We start from the raw sequence: 12,689 nt of genomic DNA, 5'->3' as shown, positions 1-12,689 counted from the left end.
GCAAGCCAGGTAGCATCTGGAGGAAAGGAGAAGTCAACATTTTGGGTATTACCATTCTTCAGGACTGGACTTGGGGGTACAGGGAGCTGCAGATAAAGAGAGATGGGGACGGTAGCAGAATGGTGGTGATAAGTGGACACTGCTAGTAGGCACGACTTGGTTGGTTTTTGGGATCATTGAGTCCGGTTGGTAGCTGGAAGGGAGGATTGGTACGTGGAATAGAAGGGAGGAGGTGGGGCTGGAAAGGAAGCCAGGGGATGAGTGGGAATGTCATCCAGACAGCCCTCCACCGCGCCTCTTCCATTCCTCACTCCACAGCTCTAAACTGCAACCCCCAAACATAATAAAGATAGGGTCTTTCTTGTCCTCACTTTCCACCCCACCAGCCTTCACATCCACGTATCATCTTCAAACACTTCCACTAACTGCAATTAGACACCAGCACCCAGAACATCTTCCACACCCCACCCTTGTCTGCCTTCCGCAAGGACCATTCCCTTTGCCACTCCTTAGTTCATGCCACACTCCCCACCAACCAATTCAACTCCCCCCAACCCTATCCATACCTTCCCCTATAACTGTAAAAGATGCAACACCTGCCTGCACACCACCTCCCTTACCTCCATTTACAGCCCTAAACAGTCATTCCAGGTGAGAAACAGTTTCACCTGCATCTCCTCCAACTTAGCCTACTGTATCTGATGCTCCCGCTGTGGTCGACTCTACATCGGTGAGACTAAACATAGACTAGGTGACCATTTCACCAAGCATTGCTTCCTGGCCCAAAACGGCCAGCCTAACCTCCCGGTCACCACCCATTTCAACTCCCCCCCACCAACCATTCTCCTTCAGACATGTCCATCCTCAGCCTCCTCCAGTGTTGCAGTGAATCAGATCACAAATTTGAGGAACAACAATTTATCTTCCCCTACAGCCCGGAGGACTTAGCATTGAGATCTCTAATCTCTAACTTCCCATCCATCCCCCATCTCCCTTTCCAGACCCACCTCCTCCCTTCCAATCCATCTACCAACCCTCCCTTCCAGCTACCAATCGGATTCATCTCTCCCAATGACCAACCGGGTCGTACCTACTACCAGTGTCAACTTATCACCACTATTCCGCTGCCCTCCCCCTCTCTCTTTATCTACAGCTCCCCCCACCCCCACATCCAGTCCTGAAGAAGGGTAATACCTGAAACGTTGACTACTCCTTTTCTCCAGAGGCTGTCTGGCTTGCTGTGTTCTTCCAGCCTCCTGTTTGTCTACCAATGTCAACTGAATTGGCCCAAGGCCAAGTCAGCTTTCATACTTGAGTTTCACTGTCGTTCAACCTGCCATCAGCAAGAAGATATAAACCATAGTAGTTGCGTACTTGAACTCCTTTCATTCAATTAAATTAAAGACTGGTGGGTCATAATCCTGAGAGAGGTCAGTGTAGGATTAAGCTTTACAAGCATCCTTGTAAGGTTCATTTGAATGCTTAACCTGATTTGATGAAAATCTTTTACAAAGCTGTATTTTCACTTTTTCTGAGCATCCTGTAAACCCTGAAAGACCACTCAGTACGCCACTCAATGGCAACTATCAATGGGTAAAATCCTGTATCCATTATCCACGAAATTCTGCAGGGTTTTAGTGATCAGCACAATGGTTTTGGTTATGTAGGTGTAGTGATTGGAACCAGGTGGATCTTGCTGACTATGAGATCCTTGATCGGGGTTGTTAGCCTGGGCCAATCAGGAAGCCCTGGCTAACCAATATAAAGAGGGGATTTAGAATCACCTCAGTTCAGGAGATTGATTCCGAGCTGGCTGGTCACGGCCAGTGTACTATGCACAAGTAAATAACGGGTGACTTTGAGAGAGATAGCGGCCTCTGTGCAGTTATTTCAATGGTGACAGGAGAAAACAGTATGTGCCCAAAGAACCTTTGCTCGCAACAGTCATCTTAGAGTTGGGGTAAGCATTTCTAGCATCATGCCTTTATTTAGGAAGCTTGACTCGTTCAATCCAGCTGTCGAAGACTGGGCCCAGTATGTGGAAAAAATGTGATTTTTTTTTCCGGCAAATGACATTGGGACAGATAAAAAGCAATGAGTAATCCTTTTGACTGCTTGCAGACCCGCAGCATTTCGGTTAAAAGGGGTTTAACTTTCCCAGAGGCACCAGACACGAAAACCTTCCAAGAGTTGACGGAGTTGGTTAAGGAATATTACAACCCCACACCACCTCCAATTCTGAACCGCTATCGATTTTATTTATTAGAGAACCAAGGGATGACGCTTGAGGAGCTATGAGCATTATTCGCGACACATGGACTCCTGGAAGTATTGGTCACGGATAATGAGATGTCATTTACCAGCAAAGAATTTCCTAAGGCTGAATGGCATTCGGCGCATAAGGACAGCTCCACACCATCCATCGTCCAATGGACTAGCAGACGGAGCAGTGCAAACATTGAAGACAGTCGTAAAGAAGCAGCCTACAGCGTCTCTTGATGCCAAGCTGTCTCGGTTCCTGTTCGATTATACGACCACACCTCATGCAACAACAGGGATAGCTCCAGCAGAGTTGCAGATGGGGAGAAGACTCTGGACCATGTTAAAGTTGAATTTTCCAGACCTGGGCGGGGAGGGTGAAACAGCAGCAGGAATGTCAATGCTGGCCACATACATCCACTAAGTGAGAGAGACACTTTAATTCAAAGGATGAAGTTTGGTGCTGGAACCATAAGAATGGACCTGTATGAGTATGAGGTGAGGTTGATGTGAGGTCAGGTCCCGTAGCTTACAATGTTCAGTTAGGTGAAACAGTCCTGAACAAACACTTGGATCACCTGAAAGCTGTTACCTTGCAAACAGGGCAGGAGCAAAACATATCTAGGCCCTCAGAACAACCAGAAGGCTTGTTGGAAACTGTAGGTTCTCCCCCACTGCCTTGTGTTGAGGAAACCTCAGAATCTGAGATGGATGCAGCCTCGATACTGTTACTGCTGGAAGAGCAGGAAACCCTCCCAAGATGCTCCAGACACAAGAGATGGGCTACAGTCTGGTACACGCCACCTGTGTCAGGGTCCAGACAGAGGAACCGGGCCTGGGACGAAAACGTCACAGGAAAAGCTACAAGAGGAAGACCAGGCCTACATCCCCGGACTTGGGTGGTGGGGTGGGGGTGGCTGTGGGGGATGGGGATGTAATGACTGGAACCAGCTGGATCTTGCTAATTACGAGATCCTTGTTTGGGGTTGTTAACCTGGGCCAATCAGGAAGCCCCAGCTGACCAATATAAACAGGGGATTTTGAATCTCCTCAGTTAGGGGTCTGATTCCGAGTTGGCTGGCCAAGGCCAGTGTACTGTGCACAAGTAAATAAAGGGGGACTTGGTGATGAGATACCAGCCTCTGTGCAGTTATTTCAGTATATTGTGAATGAGATAAGTGCTACTATTTTGAGAGTGAAAATATTGGCATCTGTTATTAGTTTTGTACATCACTAAGGTCTCTGCATCTGAACTGGCATAGGGAGAAGGGGGTAACATTTCAATATAGACATTGAGAGTCAGTAATTGCATCAGGGATCTATCTGCATATTTAATGCACCTCCTGCATCTTTCTAGAAGATTCTTGCGTTGCTCAATTTCAAGACCAAGCCAAAATGGCACAGATCCAAATATAGTTGGAAAGGAGGTGAAGAGTCCTTCACTGCACTACACTGCTCCTCCATGGCAGACTAGGAAATATAAGATTGGTTCGTGTGTACACCATGCCACATACTAATTTCTACCCTCAATTCTGTACCAATTTGATTTTGAACTTAGCAAAATAAGGCAGGTCTACCACCATCAGGAGAAGAAATGAGAATGGGAGCCAGGAGATGAAAACTGAAAACTGAAACAGAAATGGAATCGTATACATGTAATCATATAGCCTGTCAAGAGGGGGAGCTATTGGAAAACGAGTCTCCCTAAGTTGTTTATTAAGAGTCATTGAGTTCATAATTAAACCTATTCCACAGTAAGTCACAATCATACAGTGAACCAGGAGGTCCAGGTTCAAGTACCACTGTCTCCAGAGGTGCGTCACAACACCTCTGAAGAGATTGATTCGAAAAAATCTGCAGTGAATCCTTAGAGTTAATGTGCCCCTCTCTCAGCCAGGAGACCTGGGTTTAAATCCCAGCTGCTGCAGAGGTGTGTAATATTATCTATGAATAGGTTGATAAGAAACTTATTCTTTGACATTGTCTATATTGAAATGTTACCCCCCTTCTCCCCATGCCAATTCAGATGTAGAGAGCTACTGGTACAAAACTAATAACAGATGCCAATATTTTCACTCTTAATTTAATAGCACTTATTTCATTTATAGCAAACATAACCAAACCATTGTGATGCTCGCTAAAAAACTGCAGAATTTGGTCCAGAGGTTTTTTGGGTCTGAATTTACTTGGGATTTTAATCACAAAATGTTAACAGAACTGTATTACAGTTTGTGAAAGGAATTTCTTTTCTAAATTTGCTTTTTGGACGGTGAATGTTAATTAAATGGCATCAAGTGTTGTTAAGTTTAGGTACAGCACCAACCAGCAGCAAAGTAACATCTTATATATCACAAAAACAAATTGTCTCCAAAGGATATTGGGATGGGGGGGGGAATCAGAAGCAAGGGCAGGGTTGCCCTATCAGCAACTGCTCCCCACCAACCCAGTGCTCCATTTGTGTACCCAATTGTGCCCAGATTGGGGCAAATGGAGATCCCACTAACCCAGCAGGCCAACTGTCCTGGTTTCCCAGATGGGATAGCAGCCAATTTTCCTGCCTGGCCAGAAGGAGGGTAATTGTGCTAGTGTCAGATTGAGGCTCTTAGTGATCATCAATTGAGCACTTAAGGGGCTTAACTGGTGACAGGATGGGAAGGTTGTCCAGGAAGGTTGCTGAGGGAGCAGAAATTGAGCAAATATCTCTTCGGTGTCAATCTGCTGCATTAGTTCCCTTGCCTGCCAACTGCCCCACCTCTTAAAAATAACAAGTTATCTGAGACAGATCTTGGAAAAGGGTTAATTAAATTTTGAAACTAAAATGAAAAGACTTGTACCTAAATGGTGCCAATGAGGACATTTTAACAATTCAATGATTCTGTGGCAATGTAGAAGGAGGCTGTTCATCCATTGTGTCTGCACCTACTCTCTGAATGCACATTATGACTTAATGCTACTCTAACTTGTCCCTATAACCAGAGATATTTTTTCTACTTAATTAATGGTTTACTACTCTCTTAGATGCCTCAGTTGAGCCCATCTCCACCACCCACCAGGCAGAGCATTCCAGACCTGAACCAGTTGCTTTGTGAAAATATTACCTTTCACATCACATTTACTTCTTTTGCAAATTACCTTATATCAGTGCCATCTTGTGCTTGACCATTTTATGACAGCTCGTAATTTCTCCCTATCTGCTCTGTCCAGCTCCCACATGACTTTTAAAAACTTTTACCAAATTTACTCTTAGCCTTCTCCTCTTCAAGAAAAAAAGTCTCAACTTCTCCAATCTATTTCCATAACTAGCGTTTCTCATCCCAGGAGTTATTCTCATAACCTTCTTCTCTAGCCTCTTCAATGCATTCATATCCTTCCTGAAATAACTCCACAGAGGGTGGCATGGTGGCATGGTGGCTCAGTGTTTAGCACTGCTGCCTTACAGCGCCAGGGACCCAGGTTCGATTCCAGCCTCGGGCAACTGTCTGTGTGGAGTTTGCACATTCTCCCTGTGTCTGTGTGGGTTTCCACCGGGTGCTCTGGTTTCTTCCCACTGTCCAAAGATGTGCAGGGTAGGTAGATTGGCCATGCTAAATTGCCCATAGTGCCCAGGGATGTTTAGGTTAGGTGGGTTAGACATGGGAAATGGGTGGGATGCTCTTTGGAGGGGCGGTGTGGACTTGTTGGTCTGAATGGCCTGTTTCTACACTGTAGGGGTTCTATGATCTAGAGGCTGGTATCCTATCACCAAGTCCCCCTTATTTACATGTGCATGGTACTTGACACAGAGACAGCTCTCAGAGTGAAAAGCACCTCTGACATCAGCCAGAGTTCCCTGATTGGCATTGTTAACCTGGTCCAATCAAGGAACTCCTAATCTGGCTGTTACAACCACTACTTCCTGACCCCTCTAAGTTCGGGGATATAAGCCTGTTCTTTTTCTTTTAGCCTCTTCTGGGGTGTTTTGGCACGGATCTGGTTCCTCCGATTCAGCCTCGGGCAGGAAGTACCAGATCGTTTTCAGCCTCTTGCACCCAGAAAGAAATTCTTCCGGCAGTAAAGGCGTCTATCGCAGACTCTGAGGTTTCTTTGATGCTAGACGGAGGGGGAGAACCCACAGGTTCTGACAGCCTTTCCAGCTGTTCTGAGGAGCCGGGTATGTCTTGCTCCTGCCCTGTTTGCCAGCTGGCCGCTTTAATGTGGTCCAGGTGCTTGTTCAGGACTGCTTCATGTACGCAAACTTTGTTCTTCACAGGATAAGACCTCATGTTGATTATGCCTCTTACCCGTGCAGGGACATTTCCATGGTTTTGGCATCAAACCTCATCCCCTGAAGTAAACTGTCTCTCTCGTTTAGAGGAGTCTTGTATCCAGTATTGGCATTCCTAATACGGTTTTATCCTCACCCCCAAGTCCAGCAGAATCAAATTTAACTTGGTGCGGACTCTTCTCTCCATTAACAACTCTGCTGGAGCTATCTCTATAGTTGCATGAGGGATGGTCTGATAAACAAACAGGATCCAGGACAGTTTGGTATCTAGTGAAGCTGTAAGTGGTTTCTTTAAGCCGGCTTTCAAAGTTTGGACTGCTCTTTCCACCAGACCACTGGACGATGGATGGTATGAAGCTATCCTTATATGATGAATGCCTTTTGACCTTAGGAAATACTCAAATTCCCTGCTGGTAAATGATGGCCTGTTGCCTATGACCGGCACCTCCGGGAGTCTGTGTATTGCAAAAGACGCTCGCAACTTTTTTATCATTGTGTTTGACAAATGAACTATATGCATGTCCAACCACTACGAGTGGGCATCCACAATGACTAAGAATGTTGAGCCCATGAAAGGACCTGCATAGTTAATGTGTAACTGAGTCCAGGGTTTACCGGCTATTCCCTCGAATGTAGAGGAGCTGCTGCTAGTAATTTTTGTCCTTGTTAGCACTCTCGGCACTGCCCCACCAACGTGGCTATGTCTGCATCCAATCCTGGCCCCCAGACATAACTTCTTGCCAACATTTTCAGTTTGGAAACCACTGGATGACCTGGTGGAGTTCAACCAGTATCTGGTGGTGACCTTTGCCTGGGACAATCGCTCTTGCTCCCCATAATAATATGTCTTCCTGAACGGTGATCTGGTCTAGTCGGGTCCAGAAATGGTTCAATTCTGATTGTGTTGGTCCTCTTGTGTCCCCCACCACCAGCAGCTGTTTTAGTTTTGCCAGGACAGGATCTTTTTGCGTTTACAGTGTGATATTATTAGTGATGACCGGAAGGCTGTCTGGAAAGTTTAAAACCAGAATGAGCTCTTCAAGTGGCGGCACCGCCAGTGGTGTACTGGTCAGCTGGAAGTGGCTCACGGCATCCACATTTCCTACTTAGCCTTGCAGATGGCATTCCAACTTGTAATTGAGCGCACTTAGAATGAGAGCCCACCACTGAATTCGACCTGAAGCTATGGGCGGCTTGGCCTTGTCCTTTTTAAGTAGCCCCAGAAGGTGTTTGTGGTCCATTACTATTACAAAGTCACATACATAATGATATTGGTAGAACTTTCTCACACTGCCAAACCCTCCTTCTCTATCTGGGCCTGTGCTCTGCATCAGCCAAAATCTGGGAAGCATACATTATTGGATGTTCCTCTCCATTAGGCCATCTGTGAGCCAACATTACCCCACTGTATGGGGCAGCATCGCATATCAGCACCATATCTTACTTGGGATCATAGTGTACCAGCACCTTAGACGATGCTGGCTGCTTCTTAACTTCTGGAAAGGCTACATCTTGGCTACAAGACCATTTCCAAGGCTGACTCTTTCTCAATAGCAGATGCAAGGGTGCCAAGATGGAAGCCAGGTTACTTATGAACATTCTGTAATACTCGCCATTCCAAGGAAAGACCCAAGCTCTGGTACAGACATGGGAGCTGGGACACCTTTGATAGCCATGACTTTATCTTCCAGTGGGTGTAACCCGGTCTTGTTGACTCTGTAGCCAAGTAAGTCACTTGGGGTGCCTGGAAGACACATTTTTCTCTTCTAAGGCATATGCCCACCTTGGAGGAGCATCTAAGGACTATGTCCATATTCTGTAAGTGCTCTTTATTGGTCTTCCCTGTTATTAGCACTTCATCCAGATAAACGGCAACCTAGGGTAGATCTTGTAAAATGTTCTCCATCGTCCGCTGAAAAGTGGCACAGGCTGATGATATCCCAAATTGCAGTCTTGTATATTGGTACAAACCCTTATGAGTATTAATTGTAGCATATACCTCACCTAACCACAATTACAGGTATATATGGCTCATGTCCAGCTTTGTGAAGGACAGTCCCCACATCCCCCCCTCCACACCCCACCAGATTTGTGTGTAAGTCCTCTATGCAAGGGATTGGGTATTTATCTAGCATTGAGAAGCAGTTTACCATTTGTTTAAAATCCCCACAAAGGCAAATCGACCCATTGGGCTTCATAATCAGTACGACTGGTGGTGCCCATTCCGTAAACTGTGCTGGTTTGATGGTTCCTTCACTTTTCAGCCTCCTGATTTCTGCCTCTACTTTTGCACATAAGGCAAATGGCACTGCACCAGCCTTGCAGAATCGTAGAATTGCTTTCTGGTCAATATGCAAGGCTATCTTGGTTCCTTTGATAGCCCCTAGACCTTCCTGAAAAATGTTTGTGTATTTAATTAGGACTTCACTCTGGCAGCCATTTTCGAAACAAAAAGTGTTGAACCAATCAAGCTGAATCTTTCTCAATCAATTTTGCTCCATCAGGCTTGGGCCGAAGCCTTTTATTACAAACAGTAGTACTGAACCCGCTGCTTCTGATAGCAGACCAAAACCAAAATTGTACCCTTAATCTGTAAAGGTTCCCTGATCTAGAATCTCAGTCTTGCCGAGGTCTTACACAAACCTAAGGGTTGGAGTCCAGAACGAATCTTGTTAAAGGCTGGTTCTACAATCACTGTAACAGCCATGCCAGTATCAACCTCCATTAGAACTAGGTGACCATTTATTCAGATGTTTATTTTGATTGGTTCTGATTTGGATGTTGCTAAGCAATTTAACTGTTCCAAGCCAGATGTAGATGGGCTTTCCAAAGTGTGCACTCATATGCATACTAGCCTATGAGTTCTTTTACTCAATTCAGGCCTGGTGGTACTCTTTTGCTGTCTCGAATCTGCATACCAGCAGCAATTGCAATGGCTTACTGGCCCAGATCCTGAAGAATACGTTAACTGTTTGGTTCAGGCTTGGGTTTGTTTTAGGGTTTTGCTGTGGGCTGGCCCAGAGTCCCTCTGTTCAGGATATGTCCTGAGTGAGGCCAGGAAATTACCTTCACTCAAGTGATGTTCCCCAAGCTCAGTCTGCCTGGCAAGGGTGTCCACTTTCATCAGCATACCCTGTAACTCATATGCTCCACTTGCAGCATTTTCTAATGACAAAGCTGGTTTGAAATCTAGTTCCACTTTAGATAGTAGGCACTTTTGCATGGTACATCATTAATCCCACATATCAAATGGCCCACATACCAAGTGGTCTCTCAACATCTCATTAAAGGCTAAACCAAAGTCACATGCCTCTGCCAGTTGTCTTAACCTCGTCAAAAATACCAACATGGATTCCTCAGTTCTCGAACTGCCAAGTAAAATTGATAGTATCTCAGATTTGGAGGATGCTTTGGGTTGTAATATTGCTTAACTAAACCCATCAACTTTTGAAAGGGTTTAGTATCTCAGGAAATGTTAAGCTCCTAATGACCGAGAAACTGATCCAGAAGACGTCAGGAGAATTACTCATTGCTTTTCTTCTGCTCCAGTATAACTTGCCCAGAAAGAATAATACATTCTTTTCACATACTGGGCCCAGTCTTTGATGGCAGGATCAAAACAGTCAAGCTTTCCAAATAACGGCATGATGCCACAAATGCTTATCCCAACTCAAAGGTGACTGTTGTGAGCGAATTTCTGGAGAACTGTAATATTTTTTTCTCTTGTTGCCACTGAAATAACTCCACAGAGGCCAGTATCCCGTCACCAAGTCATCCTTTATTTACATGTGCATTCAATAAACACTGACCTGGCGTCCTCAGAGCCATCTCTTGGAGTGAACAGAACCTCTGACACTCCTGTTTATGTCTGTCAGCTAGGGTTCCCTGATTGGACCATGTTAACAGCCGCAATCAGGGAACTCATATTCTCTGAGGATCACCTGGCTGACCTTGTTACAATCACTACACTTATTAATTTATACAACAATTTTGTAGCTGAGGCATAACTTATGCCTTATACATGTTCAACATAACCTCCTTGCTCATTGTCCCTATTAATAAAGTCTAAGAATTATTGAATAGCAGTCCTGCCACCTTTTGTGACTCATGCACATATTCACACAACTGTCTCTGCTCCTGTACACAATTGGGGATAGCACCTTTCAGTTTGTACTGTATCTCCATGTTCTTTCTAGCAAAATATATCACTTTACACCTCTCTGTGTTGAACTTCATCTGATAGAATCCCTAAAGTGCAAAAAGAGGCCATTCAGACAAATAGAGTATGTATCAACCCTTCAAAAGCATCCCACCAAGACCTAGCCCCAACCCTATCCCTGTAACCCGGCATTTACCATGGCAAAACCACCTGTCCTGCATATCCCTGAGCACTATGGGCCAATTTAACACGGATAATCCACCTAACCTGCACATCCTTTGACTGTGGAAGGAAACTGAAGCACCCAGAGGAAACTGACACAGACATGGGGAAATCATGCAAATTCCACACAGACGGTCACCTGAGGCTGGAAACGAACCTGCCGCTGTGAGACAGCAGTATAAACCATTGAGCCACCATGCCACCCTTCTACCACCTATCAGCCTACTCTACCAAATTATCAAAATCCTTTTGCCATTATATACTGTCCTCCTCACAGAATTATTCACTATAAACTTATTTATTGTCCTCAGTTATTCTAAAAATATATATTTTGATAGTTTAATTTAGAGAAAACAAAGCTAATGTGTATGCGTTGTGACACATTAGCAGCATAAGGGATTCAAAGAGGAAAGATAAAAAGATTTTAATGTTGAACTGTTGCAGTTAAAACAAGAAATACTTTGAGGCAGCTTGTTAATGATTGGTAGTTAAGAGACACTTGAAATATGATTAGTACATTATTATAAATTATGTCATATAATTTTGGTAATTGGCTTTTCTTAAAAAATATTAAATGATACTTTTTCAGTAGCGGCCCAGCAGTATCTATACATTGATCTTTAATCTTAACTGCTCACATTAGTAAGGCCACATCACCTTACAGCTCACTGCTTCCCTGAGCCCTCCCATTATTAAGTGAAAAATATTATTGTGTCTCAAGCAGTCTAGTTGGATAGCAAAATGGCAGCCATTGTGTATTCAACATACCTTCCAATAGATGATTATTCTTTTACGTTTGTTTGGTTTTATTGGCTCACATGAACTCCATACATCCAAGACTCCACCAGGCTCTACAAATTTTCATTAGGGAAGAAAAGTTATTTTCACTATGAAGCTAATCATTAACAGTAACAACATTTTTTGATAATTATATGAAGCATGTATGATCTAACTAATGAAGTGCACACTGCTCTCAAGTTGTTTATCATTGATAATTCAATGCATATTATTTCATATGGCCGATGGCTAACTGAGCAACAAATCTGATTGTGTGCACATTCATTAGGCTAACCTTAACTGATAAGCACAGATTTAAGGGTTCGAGAAAGAATCTTTCGTGAATGTTAAGTTGAGGATGAAATGCACCCATTGGCTAGAAATTTGTCAGGATGTTGTGCGCCCTGACAGTGGGTTGGAAAGCTGGATGGTATTGCCACTTTGACTTTTTGTAAGACCCAGGCCACATTTTAAGTCTATCGTGCAGCTTATTAACTGCTGTTGGGACTTCTGCCCCTTTAAAAGGTATGAGACCGTCTCCAAGGGAACTACTGGCCAATTGTTGCAGAGCATGCAGCAATGGATACTTCCTTTGTGGCAAGCTGAGTGCCATCAGAGTTTGATGAGACAGGCAGGACCCATCAATATATTGGGGGAGTTGGTAAGGGAGTATTGTTGTAGGGTAGACATTGTGACTGGCAGTCCCTCACATTGCCTCAAAAGGTACAGATCTCCAGGTAGCTTTCCAAATGGGAAATGACCTACATATTGCTGGTAGAATGCAAGGCTGGTGATAAGAGGCCTTAGAGTCATAAAGATATACAGCACAGACACAAATGCTTCGGTCCAACTTGTCCATGCTGACCAGATATCCTAAATTAATCTCATTGCATTTGCCAGCATTTGGCCCATATCCCTCCAAAGGCTTCCTTTTCACATAGCCACCCAGATGCTTTTTGAATGTTGTAATTGTACCAGCCTCCATCATTTCCTCTGGCAGTTCATTCC

General features: G+C 44.4%; 1 protein-coding gene across 1 annotated transcript in view; it reads right to left on the bottom strand.

The window, feature by feature from the left end:
* LOC109926856 (interleukin-23 receptor-like) overlaps positions 1–12,689 on the bottom strand; it is a 129,061-nt gene that overhangs the window by 50,367 nt on the left and 66,005 nt on the right. The window contains exon 7 of the mRNA XM_048602077.1: positions 11,673–11,755. Coding sequence (XP_048458034.1) covers positions 11,673–11,755 — 83 coding nt within the window. The remainder of the gene's footprint in view (positions 1–11,672; positions 11,756–12,689) is intronic.

This window comes from Rhincodon typus, chromosome 10 (genome assembly GCF_021869965.1).
Source record: "Rhincodon typus isolate 14 chromosome 10, sRhiTyp1.1, whole genome shotgun sequence".
In the NCBI taxonomy this organism is placed as follows: Eukaryota; Metazoa; Chordata; class Chondrichthyes; order Orectolobiformes; family Rhincodontidae; genus Rhincodon; species Rhincodon typus.
The sequence above is the reverse complement of the archived record's forward strand: the minus strand, read 5'-3'. Positions and strand labels throughout refer to the sequence as shown.